This window comes from Eretmochelys imbricata, chromosome 1 (genome assembly GCF_965152235.1).
Source record: "Eretmochelys imbricata isolate rEreImb1 chromosome 1, rEreImb1.hap1, whole genome shotgun sequence".
NCBI classification, from domain to species: Eukaryota; Metazoa; Chordata; order Testudines; family Cheloniidae; genus Eretmochelys; species Eretmochelys imbricata.
This window is the reverse complement of record NC_135572.1, coordinates 258736059-258750957: the sequence shown is the minus strand read 5'-3', so window position 1 is coordinate 258750957 and position 14899 is coordinate 258736059. Positions and strand designations below refer to the sequence as shown.

The 14899-nt window shown below is 43.8% G+C and overlaps 1 protein-coding gene across 4 annotated transcripts in view; it reads right to left on the bottom strand.

The window, feature by feature from the left end:
• Positions 1-14899, bottom strand: part of PARPBP (PARP1 binding protein) — a 91256-nt gene that overhangs the window by 39301 nt on the left and 37056 nt on the right. Inside the window, exon 7 of one of the 4 annotated variants that reach the window (XM_077828462.1) lies at positions 4559-4637. The exons of the other annotated variants lie outside the window; for them this stretch is intronic. Within the exon in view, the coding sequence (XP_077684588.1) occupies positions 4628-4637 (10 nt within the window). The 3' untranslated portion in view covers positions 4559-4627. Of the gene's footprint in view, positions 1-4558; positions 4638-14899 lie in introns of those variants that run through there. 4 annotated transcript variants of the gene reach the window in all.

Here is a 14899-nt window from a genome sequence, read left to right as displayed (position 1 = left end):
TGAACCAGAGTGAGTGTGAATATTTTCAGCTGGCTCCCAAGTGCGTTCCTCAATGCCATAACCTTCCCAACAAACAGGTATCATAAATTTGCCCTACTTGATCTTAGTCAAGGATTTCATGTACAAATGTATTCCTCCTGACCTTGTACTTGTGCCAATGAGGGCAGCAGCTGGTCTCTATGGGGAAATGTTCTTGGTGTATGGTTTTAGAAGTTAGACATGGACTACAGGGTGGATTCTAAGAGATCAAGGGAGCTGGAGCTTGAAGGTTACTGGGTTGATTTGTTGCCGAATCCAGGACTGTCCGTGAGGATGTGTTCTGTTGAAATCTATACCTTTTGTCTTATAGGGATGGCAGGGCCCTGTTTATGTTTGTCCACATGACTTTTGTAGTCCTCCTTCACCTTATCAAGATGTCCCTTCCCCTCCTCTTGGATGTGATGGATGTATTGTACGAGGTCTAAGGCAGATGGATTGGTCGAGGTTGTTTGTAGTCATGGGTGAAATTAGGGGTAGTACTCATAGTTGATAAAGAAGGAGCTGTGGCTTGTGGAGGCATGGTCTGCATTATTATACAAGAATTCTGCACAGGGAAAGAGTGAAGACCAGTTATGTTTGCAATGGTTGATGTAGCATTGTAAGTGTTGTTGGAAGACTGTTGGCCGATTCTGTTTAGTCATTTGACTGAGGAAGGTAGGCAAAGGACAGGTGTGTGTGTCCTCCTAATAAAAACATAGGGCCTCATGCCTGAAGTGGGCAATAAACTGTGACCCCGGTTGGAGATGCCGTGACTTGGGAGGCCATGGAGATGGACTATGTTTTTTATCCAGAGCTGGATTGTTTTCCCAGTGGAGGGTAAAGCTATGCAGGGAATTAACTGAGCCATCTTAGCAAAACAAATCAACCAACTGCAAGCATAAAGCCACTGGACTCTGGTAGTTCCACCACAAAGTCCACAGAAATGGCCTCTGAGAACCAAGATGGGGTGTCTAGAGATTGGAGGAGGCTGCAGGGTTTCTGACATGGGATATTGGTGTGGGCACACACACCTTGCAGGAAGCTACAAAGGTTTCTCTCATGGGGCACATTCAGGGCCAGCAGAAGAAATGGGACATTAATTGCTGGATTTTGTATCACCCTAAACATCCTGTCAAAGTAGCATCATGGCACAGTTGAAGAACTGCTACTCACAGGTCCGGAGGGAACACAGAGGCATGTGATCCCCTTGTGGGTGTTTTCATTTCTTTCTTGATAATAGCCAACTCATTGGGAACAATTCCAGACACATAAGCAGAGGGGATGAGCATAGACAGGTCCTAGCAGCCAGTTGCATTAAGGAAGTTATGGGACTTGAAAACATGAGTTGGTTCTGGACCAGGGTCTCATGGATCAGAGGCGTATCTTCAGGACAGCCATTGGCATCACTATGCCTGGCTCCAAGACTGTAGGTAAAAGGTAAAGTTGAACTGAGAGAAGAATAGGACCCACTGCAGCAGTTGTTGGTGTTGGGCTTTGGCCCTACACAGGTACTCCTGGTTCTTATGGTTGATAAGCATTTGGACCAGATGACAGGTCCCCTTCAAATGGTATCTCCACTCTCCAGAGGTCGTCTTAATTGCAAAGTGTTCCTTGTCCAAGATCTTGAATTTTTGCTCAGCAGGGATGAGCTTCCTTGAGTAGAAGGTGATAGGCGATAGTATTTGCCTGGGTTCATGTATCTGGGAGAGGACTGCCACAAACACTATACTAGAGGCTTTGGCTTCCACAACGAAAGCTTGCATCATGTCTGTGTGGAAGAATACTGGAGCAATAGTGAAGACAAGCTTCAACTGCTTGAATGCGCACTCAGCCTCAGGCAACCAATGGAACTGGGCATTCTTCCCAGAATAGGGCAGTAAGGGACTCAGCTTGGGTTTTGAAGGGTTGGAAATGAACCCCCAGCAGAAATTCATGAAGCCACATTGCACAGAACTCCCCAGTTGCGAATGGCATAGACCTTGCACGGATCCATCTTGATTCCTTCCGGGTCCATGATGAACTCCAGGAACTCTGTGAAGGTCTGATCAAATGCGCACTTAAGTTTAGCATAGAGATGATGTTGCCATAGTCTCTACAGGACTGTGTGGATGTAAGTGGTGTGTTGGTCCAAATTGTCGACAAGATCAATATGTCATCTAAGCACACCCCCACAAAACTGGTTGAGGAGGTCTCGTAGCACATTGTTAATGAAGGCCTAGAACGTCCCTGGGGCATTAAGTCAGTCTGAAAGTGGCCATAGCAGGTTCAAATGGCAGTCTTCCATTCATCCCCTCTCTAAAATAAGCTCCCCAGAGATCCAGTTTAGTGAACACACAAGGAGCACCCCTGTGATCCAGCAATCAGGAAACGGGGCACCAGGTAACAGTTCCAGATTATCTGACGGAGTGCATAGTATTGAAGCAGAGGCAGCCATCTTTTTATGAAAAGGACTGAGGTGCCAGCCAGTGAAGTCAACTTGAAGACGAATCCCCATGCCAGGTTCTCGGAGATATTCTCGCAATGTTGCTAGTTCAGGCTCTGACATTGTATACATCTGTCCAAATAGCATCTTCACTCTTGGCTGAAGTTCTATGGACAGTTGTAGTCCCAATGTGGGGGAAGGGTTTCCACATTCTTCTTCTCAAAAACGTCAGTGTATTCACAGTAGTTGGGGGGAAGTTCCAGAGTACCCCCAATGGATGTTTCAATGCGCACAAGTACATCTGCTTGAGACCTTCAATGTGTACTGGTCCCTCGCCATACTGTTGGCAGAATTCCTATGGGACAGCGACCTTCTGCTTTTATCAGCCTGCAAAATTTCAGCCCAAATGGTTAGCGTTTAGCAAAGTTATAAGCAACTGAAAACAGGGCCTTAAAATGGGAAATATGAGGCAACCTTATCATATGCAGTGCTATCAGACCCAGCCATAATAAAAATCACACATTGGATATAGGTGACAAGAGTTTAGCCAAGTAATGCTTGTTTTAGAATACCATCGCTCTTCTTCTCCTAGCCTCTTCCCTTCCTCCATATTACAATCAGTGGTTGATTTTTTTTTTTTTTTTTTTATATAAAGGGCTGTGTACACCAGTTCAGCAATTCGGCAATGTCTAGAGTCCACTCCTGGCAAAAAGGTTCTCCTCTGTCCTCCCAGACATCATGCAGAACACTGCTAGCCACAATAATATGGACAGCAATGATGACACTAGTATCCACACGGTTCTGAATGCAGCACTGATAGGGCATCCACCCAACACTGGCATGTAAGGGATTAAAAGAGGCCTAAGGAGGCTGCGCAGGAAGCAGCCAATAGGAGAGAGGCTGCAAAGAATAGCCAATCAAAGCCTAGCAGACTCACTTAAAAAGGGCTGAGGTCCAGAGGTAGTTGGGGGCTGCTGGGAGCTTGAGGAGAGGACTGTGTCCCTAATAGGCTGCAACCCTGCAGCACCTTGGACAGAGCAGTGCAGGCAGGGACCTGGGGAGTACAGAAGGAGCTCCAAACAGGCTGCTGAGACTGAGTAGGGTGCTGTAGCCACAGGGAAGCAGCCCAGGGAAGTGCAGCGGTAGTCAAGGCAAAGGAATACAATAGGTGAATGCAGTTCACAGGGTCCCTGAGTAAGGACCTGAAGTAGTGGGTGGGCCTGGGTCCTCCCACTTACCACTGGGGAAGTGGTTGGACATAGATACCTTCCTTCCCCCTTCAGTCTCCCCCCCCCCCCCCAACTCTCGGAAGGGGGAAACTCGGATGGTGACAGGGCTGAAAAGATGAGTCACAAAGAGAACACTGCGCTTCTGGGAGCTGAGAGAGGAGCCGTTGGCGGCAGCAGAGAGAGTGCTGGTGTGCAGACCGCGGACATCAACCTCAAGCTAATCCCCAGCATGACCAGGAGGAGGTGCCAGTATGGCAATGAAGGACTGCACCTCATGACAAGCACTAACAGAATTTCAATCTGCCAAATGCACATGCCACCACTAGCCTACAGCTACTGAGTGTGTAGTTGAACCTTCTTTTGCCAGGTCCTCTGAAATCATAGTACAGTTTCATAAGCCATTGGTAAAGGGGTTAAGCAGGGTCCCCTCAAATAGTAGGAACAGCGACTCCATTTATAACAATGGCATTTGGCGCAAATAATGTCCTAGCTTATCCATGAAGGTAAAATCCCGATCTCTAGGATAGCCTTACATCATGCACCAGTGCATCCCACATTAGTGTCCATGAATCTGTTTCCATAGTCAACCAGGGCCTGCATAACAATGTAGCACCTGTTACAGTTTATGTACTCACATGCTCCTTGCAGAGGGCAAACTATGGGTATGAGTGCCATATCAATAACCCTGGCCCAGTTTGGAAATTTCATTCTCTCAAAGCCAGCAACTATTTCAGGAACATTTTTAATACCACTCACCTTTGAGTAAATCAGTCTTGATCGCTCCACAAACCTCCACCACAATTGACTTGCCAACTCCAAACTGGCTAGCAACAGGCCTGTATCAGCATGGACTAGCCAGCTTCCAGACTATTATAACAGTTTTGCTTCCAGACTGGCATGACCTCCCTTATGCAGGTGTCCTGGCACTGGAGGGTCAGGGCAAGCTGATCCTAAACCTTCAAGAACATCTGAATGGGAAAAGCATATTTGGTTACAGACTGGCTAACCTAGTTAGGAGGGCTTTAAGCTAGGTTCAAAGAAAGCAGGTGACCAAAACCCACGGTAAATCAAAAACATGGAGACCTGGGAGAAGAATCGGAATTTGGGGGAAGCATGGGCTGTTATAGCAGAGATAAAGGAGAGAAGACAGAACTGGGGGGTGGGGGGAAGGGGGACTCAAATCAGTATCTTAGATGTCTGTATACTCATGCGAGAAGTATAGGGAATAAGCAGGAAGAACTCAAAATGCTAGTAAATAAACAGCTATGACATAGTTGGCATCATAGATTGACTTGGTGGGATAATATGCATGAATGGAATACTGGTATAAAAGGGTACAGCTTGCTCAGGAAGGACAGGCATGGAAAAAAGGGAGGTGTTGCCTTACATATTAGAAATGTATACACTTGGACTGAGGTTGAGATGAAAATAGGAGACAGACTTGTTGAAAGTCTTTGGGTAAGGATAAAAGGGCTTTAAAAAAAAAAGGCTGATGTCATGGTAGGGGTCGACTACAGATTACCTAATCAGGAAGAAGAGGTGGATAAGGCTTTTTTAAAAAAAAAAAGAAAAACTAACAAAATCATCCAAAGCACAGGACTTGGTGGTGATGGGGGACTTCAACTACTCAGACATCCGTTGGCAAAATAACACAGCAAGGCACAGATTATCCAACAAGTTCCTGGAATGTACTGGAAACTTTTTTTTTTATTTCAGAAGGTGGAGAAAACTACTAGAGGCTGTTCTAGACTTGATTTTGACAAATAGGGAAGAACTGGGTGCAAATATGAAAGTGGAAGGCAGCTTGGGTGAAAGTGATCGTGAAATGATAGAGTTCATGATTCTAAGGAACGGTAGAAGGGAGAACAGCAAAATAAAGAATGGATTTTAAGAAGGCAGACTTCAGCAAACTCAGAGTTGGTAGGTAAGATTCTATGGGAAGCAAGTCTAAGGGGAAAAACAATTGAAGACAGTTGGCAGTTTTTCAGAGACATTATAAGGGCACAAGAGCAAAATTATCCCACTGCAAAGGAAAGATAGGAAGTGTGGCAAGATACCACCCTGGCTTAACCAGGAGATCTCCAATGATACAAAAATTAAAAAAAAAGTTCTACAAAAAAGTAGAAACTAGGTCAAATTACAAAAGATGAATATAAAGAAATAACACAAGTATGCAGGGACAAAATTAGAAAGGCCAAGGCACAAAACAAGATCAAACTAGCTAAAGAGATAAAGGCTAACAAGAAAACATTCTACAAATACATTAGAAGCAAGAGGAAGACCAAGGACAGGGTAAGGCCCGTTACTTAATGATGGGGGGGGAACAACAACAACAGACAATGTGGAAATGGCAGAGGTGCTTAATGACTTTATTTCAGTTTTCACCAAGGAGGTTGGTGCTGACTGGACATCTAACACAGTGAATGTCAGTGAAAATGATGTAGGATCAGAGGCTAAAATAGGAAAAGAACAAGTTAAAAATTATGTAGACAAGTTAGAGGTCTTCAGGTCACCGGGACCTGATGAAATGCATCCTAGAACAGTAGCTCTCAACCAGGATTCTGGGGCCCCCCACAAGCAGGTTTCAGGGAGTCCACCAAGCAAGGTCGGCATTAGACTTCCTGTGGCTCAGGGCAGGAAGACCAAGTCCCACCACATGGGGCTGAAGCCTGGGGTTCCAAGCCCCACCACCCAGGGCTAAAGCCAAAGTCTGAGCAACTTAGCTTCACAGGGCCCCCTGTGTTGTGGGGTCCGAGGCAATTGCCCTGAATTGCCTAGAATACTCAAGGAGCTGAGGAGATGTTTGGGCCATTAGCAATTATCTTTGAAAAGTCATGGAAGACAGGAGAGATTCCAGAAAACTGGAAAGGGCAAATATACTGCCAGCCTATAAAAAGGGAAATAAGGACAACCCGGGGAATTACAGACCAGTCAGCTTAACTTCTGTACCCGGTAAGATAATGGAGCAAATAATTAAGCAATCAATTTGCAAACATCTAGAAGATAAGGTGATAAGTAACAGTCAGCTTGGATTTGTCAGGAACAAATTGTGCCAAACCAACCTGATAGCTTTCTTTGACATGGTAACAAGCCTTGTGGATAGGGGGCAAGTGGTAGACGTGGTATATCTTGACTTTAGTTAAGCTTTTGGTACTGTCTCACATGACCTTCTCATAAACTAGGGAAACTCAACCTAGATGGAGCTACTATAAGATGGTTGGAAAACTATACCCAGAGAGTAGTAATCAGTGGTTCACAGTCATGCTGGAAGAGGGGTCCCACAGGGATCAGTTCTGGGTCCAGTTCTGCCCAATATCTTCATCAATGATTTAGATAATGGTATAGAGAGTAAACTTATAAAGTTTGCAGACCATATCAAGCTGGGAGGGGTTGCAAGTGCTTTGAAGGATAGGATTAAAATTCAAAAATGATCTGGACAAACTGGATCAATGGTCTGAAGTAAATAGGATGAAATTCAGTAAGTACTCCATTTATGAAGGAAAAATCAGTTGCACACATACAAAATGGGAAATGACTGCCTAGGAAGGCCTACTGCGGAAGGAGATCTGGGGGTCATAGTGGACCATAAGCTAAATATGAGTCAACAGTACAACACTGTTGGGGCGGGAAAAAAAAGATCATTCTGGTATGTATAAGCAGGCGTGTCGTAAGACGGACACTAGAAGCGGTTCTTACATTCTACTCCGCCCTCATTACGCCTCAACTGGAGTAATGTGTCCAGTTCTGGGCACCACATTTCAGGAAAGATGAGGACAAACTGGAGAAAGTCCAGAGAAGAGCAACAAAAATGATTAACAGTCTAGAAAACATGACCTATGAGGGAAGATTGAAATTACTGGATGTTTAGTCCGGAAGAGAGAAGATAGAGGAAACATAATAAGTTTTCAAGTACATAAAAGTACAAGGAGGAGGGAGAAAATTTGTTCTTCTTAACCTCTGAGGATAGGACAAGAAGCAATGGGCTTAAATTGCAGCAAGGAAGTTATAGGTTGGACATTAGGAAAAACTTCCTAACTGTCAGGGTGGTTAAGCACTGGAATACATTGCCTAGGGAGGTTGTGGAATCTCCATCACTGGAGATTTTTAAGAGCAGATTAGACAAACGCTTGTCAGGAATAATCTAGATAATACCTAGTCCTGCCATGAGTGCAGGTGACTGGACTAAGTGACCTCTTGAGGTCCCTTCCAGTCCTATGATTCATGCTAAAGTTCTGGAGCCACTGTAGATCCCAGGTCCGCATGACAACGTGATCCCATCAGTCTGTGATCATGACTCTGCTCCAGAGCTGCTGTTCTACATTTGGGGAAAGTGTGTCTGTGGCAACAGGCATGAGCTGCGTCAGCTGGGTCATGGCTGGCATGTCAGCATCCCAGCCTCCAAGAGGTGCATTCAGTAGGTCAAATACAGCTGCTGAATTGTCCACCAGCATCTCACAGATGGTATGCCCGATTCCTGATATAGGAGTGAGAGTGAGCTGGAGAAGTTTTTCCACCGAGTCAGGATTGATGCTGATGACTCCATCTGCTGGCAATACATGTATCCGACAAGGCTTGGCTGCGTGTGTTGGAGGGCTCAAACCAGTCAAACCACTTCTGGTCAAGTTTCATGGGATGAACAGACAAGTTCTCCCACAATCCACTATGAACCAAGCCCTAAGGCAGCTACAGCAGACGAGGATCCTAGGAACCCTGGGATACATCAGCATAATTGTGAGGCCTGTGTTTACAAAGCAGTGTGAATGCTCAAGTGTGGGCTTGGAAACTCTGGGTCTGCAGGTATGGGTCCCACAGACCAGGTTTACTATGAAGTGTAGACCTAGCCTCAGAGATGGGGCCAGAGCGTCCCTTTAAAAGGAAGGGTCTTGGTAGCTGGGAATCCATGTCTGCTCAGAGGGCTGTGCTCTGAACTTCTACTTTCAGGTCACAACAGTGCCCTCTCCCAGCACCTGCCTGAATCAGGAAGTTTAGAAAGGAACAGGAAATTACAACAATCCAAACTTAATTAAAAACCAACAGCAACAAGACTCTTTTTTTCTGTCAGACCTACTCTTTGAAACGTACAACCATTGCAATCACAATTCTTTTTAAAATTAAAGTAATTTACAGTACACAGGTTTGTTTCCCCTAAAGTGGTGTAATAGATTTTCAATACTCTGAAGCAATTCCAATACTAAACTGGAATGAAGCACAAAGAACAATCATAATGGCATCTACTAATAAATAAGTCCATCAGATTTTCCATTATAAAAACTTTATCTGGGATTAAATTTTACTATAAAAGGTTGCCCACTTGGTATTTAAAAGGTTTTAAACTTAAAAAAATTATATATATATTTTTTAAAGAAAATCCACTATAGCAGCGGTGGCTAACCTGTGGCTCTTCAGAAGTTAATATGCGACTCCTTGCATAGGTGCCGACTCTGGGGCTGGAGCTACAGGCGCTAACTTTCCAATGTGCCAGTGGTGCTCACTGCTCAACCCCTGGCTCTGCCCCAGGTCCTGGCCCCACTCCACCCCTTCCCCCAAGGCTCCTGTCCCCTTCCCCAGAGCCTGCCGTGCCCTCGCTCCTCCCCCTTCCCCCCAGAGCCTCCTGCATGCTGTGAAACAGCTGACTGTGGCAGGTGGGAGGCATGGGGAGGGAGAGGGTGGGGCTGCCAGCGGGCTGCTGACGTGTTACTGTGGCTCTTCAGCAACGTACATTGGTAAATTCTGGCTCCTTCTCAGGCTCAGGTTGGCCACCCATGCACTATAGCTTTGGTATTTGTTACATGGCTCTTTTTTTTTTAAAAAAAACAAGCCTGTTACCCACACCTTTGCACTTCTAAAATTCTAAAAATGTACAAAATTTTTATGAAGTAATTAGTCCAATCCTTTTAACAATGTATTTTAAGACTGGCACTATTTATGATCAGCAACTTTTCCCCTAACATTTTAAATGTCAAAATACAGGTTAGCATCTGTTCTGTACTATGAATTGACAGATACAAAGCAGTTTTGCGGTAGTTTTCAAGATTCATTTAAATATTTCCATTTCACTGAATTGCAATACATTGTAAATGTTCCAAAATAACTGAAAACAGACGTCCCTTACATGAAAAATTGTAACAGTGAAAGTTTAAAGAGTCCCTATATAAATGGAAGGTTTACGGAGTATATTGCCTCTGCAGATCCACACTCCTAAGAGATGGACAACTCTGAGCTGAAAGTTCCACAGCCGTCCAGAACGCAGTTCGTATTCAGGTGGCCTCCAAGTAACTAACAAGTGGATCCAAACCTTCAGTGCAAGGCTGTATAAAGCTCTGCAACCACAACTGCCTCATTTTCTCTTACCTAAAATACAATCACCTAAGCCTTCAAATGGGTGTGGGTGTGGCTTTACAAAGGCTGCACACAAAGTAAGAGAAATTGAGTCATTCCTTCTCAAAAGGAAGCCTGATCCACTTACCCATATTCATCGTTAATTTCAGCCTCAGGCTGAATAAACTGCATAAGCAACTGCAAAGATGATGGTTCATGGGGCTCACAAAGATCCTCTCCAGAACTGCATGTTCACCAAAAGTGTTGATCAGAGTGCTTGAAGTGGCTGCTTCAGGCTCTTATTACTAATTTTAAGAGCTATGCAACAGTGCCACTTAGTGGCTAGTTTTACACAGGGAAGCCAGGGCCCCACCCAGGCACAGCACCCCTGCTGCTGGTCTACTCAGACTGCTCCTCCCTAAACTCAGAGATTTATGTGACCATAAATCAAACTCCAAGGGTCAGACCATGGAGCTGGAGCTTATCTACAGCTTTTAGAAGCCTGGAAACTTCATGATGGCATTCTAGAGAGACTGAACCTTAATGTAACTGGCACTCAGGCCCATCTCCAAACTGATCTGAAGGAATAAGGATCTTCAGAACTGCTGATACCAGTGGATCTATGGATGTTTTTACAGCAGTACACCAAGAGAAATAGGTTCTTCAAATCCTCAAGTACACAGAAAGGTGTCAATTGTCATTGTATGTATTTGCTTATCATGGAATCATTCAGGTTCATGTACTTCACAATTAGACTAGGCAAGCTGGGCTCTGTTACTTGGTTCTTATCCCGAAAGTCATCTATTACAAGAAACTGTGGATATATTTGTTAGTTCCAGGGCCTCCTCAACCATTTCTTAGTTGCAAGGAATGTCCATGGTTGTTTACAAAGCATAAAGTTAAAAGACATGGTCCCTTCCTGAAGAGTTTACAATCTAAACTGACCAGACAGAGAAATTAATTCCAAAAGGGAGTGGGGGTGGGAGAGGAGGGTTCAGTCATTTAACCTCCTTCCACAACACAAAGAGAAAAACGTACACAGCCATTAAGCCTTTTCCTTAACCAACAAAATATCATACTTATTAACGCCTGCCCCCAACACTTCTCCCATCCTCAACAAAGCAAACAATCCACGTTAAATGCCCATGTAAATAAACCCTCACTCCTCTCCCTCTCAACAAATAGCCCCTTCATAAACCATGCGTCCACCTCCTGCATCTATCCCCAGCCAAACCTTGTAAAGAATATGAAAAGTTCTATGCTAATAATGGGGCTGACATCACATTTATATTGAGGTCCCTTCTCTCCCTTCCTGCTCTGTTCCTCCTCCTGCTGAAGTTTGAGCCCATTGTGTTTGCTGCATGGAGGAGGAGTTGCTACCTATCCTCTTCTCCCTCTATGCAATGTGGAGTCTCTAAGCATCCTGGGACAGATGGGGAACTGTGCCTGAAAACATTTTGATTGTCTGGAATCTTCTGGAACAGCAGCTGTTACAAATAGAACTGAATGGCTACTGGTTGATTAAAATACAAAAGATACTTCAGTGGTTCTCAAAGCCGGTCCGCCGCTTGTTCAGGGAAAGCCCCTGGCGTGCCGGACCCGTTTGTTCACCTGCCACGTCCGCAGGTTCGGCCCATCGCAGCTCCCACTGGCCGTGGTTCGCGGCTCCAGGCCAATGGGGGCTGCAGGAAGGGCGGCCAGCATGCCCATTGGCCCACGTCACTTCCCGCAGCCCCCATTGGCCTGGAGCGGCGAACCGCAGCCAGTGGGAGCTGCAATCAGCCGAACCTGCAGACGCGGCAGGTGAACAAACGGGTCCGGCACGCCAGGGGCTTTCCCTGAACAAGCGGCGGACCAGCTTTGAGAACCACTGATCTAGAGAGCATTCCAGAAAGTAGTGAAACATTAAAAACAGTAACAAACTATGCAGCCTTGGAAAGTAAAAAAATCATTTATATGGAAGTTTATTAGACATGAACATGGGAAAACTTTTGTATCTAAAGTACAAGTTCTATTCTTTTGAGTATGTGACATTAGATAGAATGGAACAAAACTTGTTGCATTCTTGGGATGTGTCCAGTTTCTGTCAAAAATGAGATTATTGCAGTCAAACAGGAAGAAAGGGAAAACTGGTCTGCATCAAAGTTGGTCTTCTTCTGTGTAAACTCAGTCTTTTTCAGCAGCGTCTTGAAGCATGAAGTCCGCTGATGAAGATAGTGATGTGAGTGACAGTGATAGTGACCCTAATTTCATTTCTTCAGTCTTTTAATAAGACTTTTGCTGCTTCATCTGGTTCAGCATTGAAAACTTCTACTTCTGGAAAGTCTTCAGACGTTCAAATCTGTGTTAAGAGGCTTTTCTGATAATGGGACATTCTATCCAAAGACAAACTTGACAGTATGTTTGCTAGAGGTATTTACACCAGCATTACACCATTTCATATACTTGAAAAACCTTATATGCAAGATTTTTTTCATAAATTGTATCCAGTGTGCAAAATACCAAGTAGGAAACTGCCTGTGAGAAGTCTTCTGAATGCTGAAGCGATCAATGTGAACAGGAGTTGGTGTTCTTATCGTGCAAGCTCCTCATGTGTGTCTAGTGTCTGATGGATGGAGCAATATTCAAAATAAGGGTGTCATCAGCTTCATGGTAACAACTCCACAGCTAGTGTTTTACTCATTCCAATGCGCAGCTGAGCATCACCACACAGCCCAATATATTGCCGTCTAGTTTAAAAATACAATCAATGAATTGGGTCCACAGAAAATTATTTCTGTTGTGGCAGACAATGCAGCTAACATGAAAGCAGCTTGGGCTTTTTGTTGACAAATGAGAATCCACACCTTCTGCCCATATAATGCAGCTTTTCACTAGTGATGTTGAAGATATGACAATCTTCTCATCTCATGTCAAAAATTAAAAGCATTGTCAAGTTTTACAAAAAGCAAACAAGTACCAGCAGCCATTTTTTCCAGCATAATTTAGTACAGCACTCAGTTTCATCCACATTGAGTAAACCTTTTGTACTCGATGGGTATCTTAAAATATGCAAGAAGGCTCTTCACTCAGTTGCTGCTGAAGAAAGGATGGCTAGGTGTGCCCCCCCAGTAATCCAAACTGAAATTCTTGACTATGCCTAAAGGATGCAGAATTTAAAATTAATTTCATTGCTTGAATCTGTAGCTCAGTTCATTGAGAAAATGAAAATGATTGTTCTATTCTGTCTGATGCAAAGAACAAGTTCTTGGACGTTAAGAAACATATTTGAGATACTGAACACAGTCCATTTACAGAAGCTGAAGAGGGGGGAAAAAAAATCGCAAAATACTATCACAGCAATATTAAGTGATTGTTCCTTCTTGATCCACACTTCCAGGACCAAGACCTTTCTGATGATGAATTTGATCCAATTTGTGATCTCAGAGTGGCTGTTGTAAATATTAAAAGGATATACAAACAAAAAAAAAATACAACTCTGATGGAGGTAGCAACTTATAAAGCAAGCAGCAGACTGTTCAGTCATAAAACAATGTGAAGTACAATCCAGCAGATGAATCAAAAGAACTTGCTGCTTCCTCGTATAAAGGGTCATGTCCTCCTAGAACTCTAGCTACAGTAGCAGAAATTCTTTTAACACTTCTGTGTACTTCAGCATATGTGGAACAAAACTGGTCGACTTGGGGAATCATCCATTTCAAAACCAGAAATACACTGAAGACCTCCACTGCTGGGAATCTGGTAACCATGTATCACAATTTAAGAAAATGGCAGCTGAAGAGTTGATTCAAAGTTCAGCAGATGAAGAGGAAGGAGATACTGATGGATTCGATGAGGACAACAAAGATACAGACGAAGCACTGAAGCTGATAAAGGAGATATGAAAAGCAAGATATTTGACAAGTCTGGTCTGATGCCTACCTGACAGGCATGCATTTCAAAATTACTTTTTTAAAAACTAAAATTGCTGTGTGTTTGTTTAATTTTCTTTTTATAACTGTTCGGTTTTGAACAATACTCACATTTAAATGTTAATCTAACATTGCTAAAAATAAGAATAATTCTTTCATATTTTTAGAACCTTATTTCATTATGTATTGCATTTTTATGAGTTAAAGTAACTTAGGCCTGGTCTACACTGGGGGGGATGGAGGGGAGGAAAATTGACCTAAAATACGCAACTTCAACTATGAGAATAGCGTAGCTGAAGTCGACGTATATTAGGTCGACTTGGCAGGGGGTCGACTGCTGCTGCTCCCCTGTCGACTCCACTTCTGCCTCTTGCCACAGTGGAGTACAGGAGTCGACAGCAGAGTGACTGGGGATCTATCACTACCTGCCGATCCGGCAGCGGGTAGTGTAGACGTACCCTTAGTTAAACAACTTCTTTTTTTAGTTAGGCATAAGTGTCTAAGGCTAAACCTAGTTAAGACTTTATGGTCTGCCTCTTTTTTGTTACTGTTCTAATAAATTAGTGCTTTAAAGTATTTAATCATTTTTGACATTATCTGACCAATGAATAGACCAATTATTTTTGGATCAGTCAAATGCTCAGCCCTATCTTTCTATGTCTGTTGTAAGCTCATGGGTCCACTTGGGGTCTGTGCCATATTTGGTCAGGATTGTCATACTTTGGAATTCAACTGGATTCCACTCAGCCAATCCATCACTGGAGTTTCTTTCCCATTATGTGACTGCCTCACAGACTGGAAATAGATTTTGTTTTACTCAAGACTAGCAGATCTATATTCTTGATCATGTCCTACCCTTCACGTATCCCCCACTTATGCCTGTCATTGTGTTGTTCAATTGCCCCCCCAGATAAAATTTTGGGCTCTTGGTAAAGTAAGTAGTGCCAACCCGGTCACTTCGGTCTGTGAGCTGGTGTCCATAATTGATATCTTTCACTCCA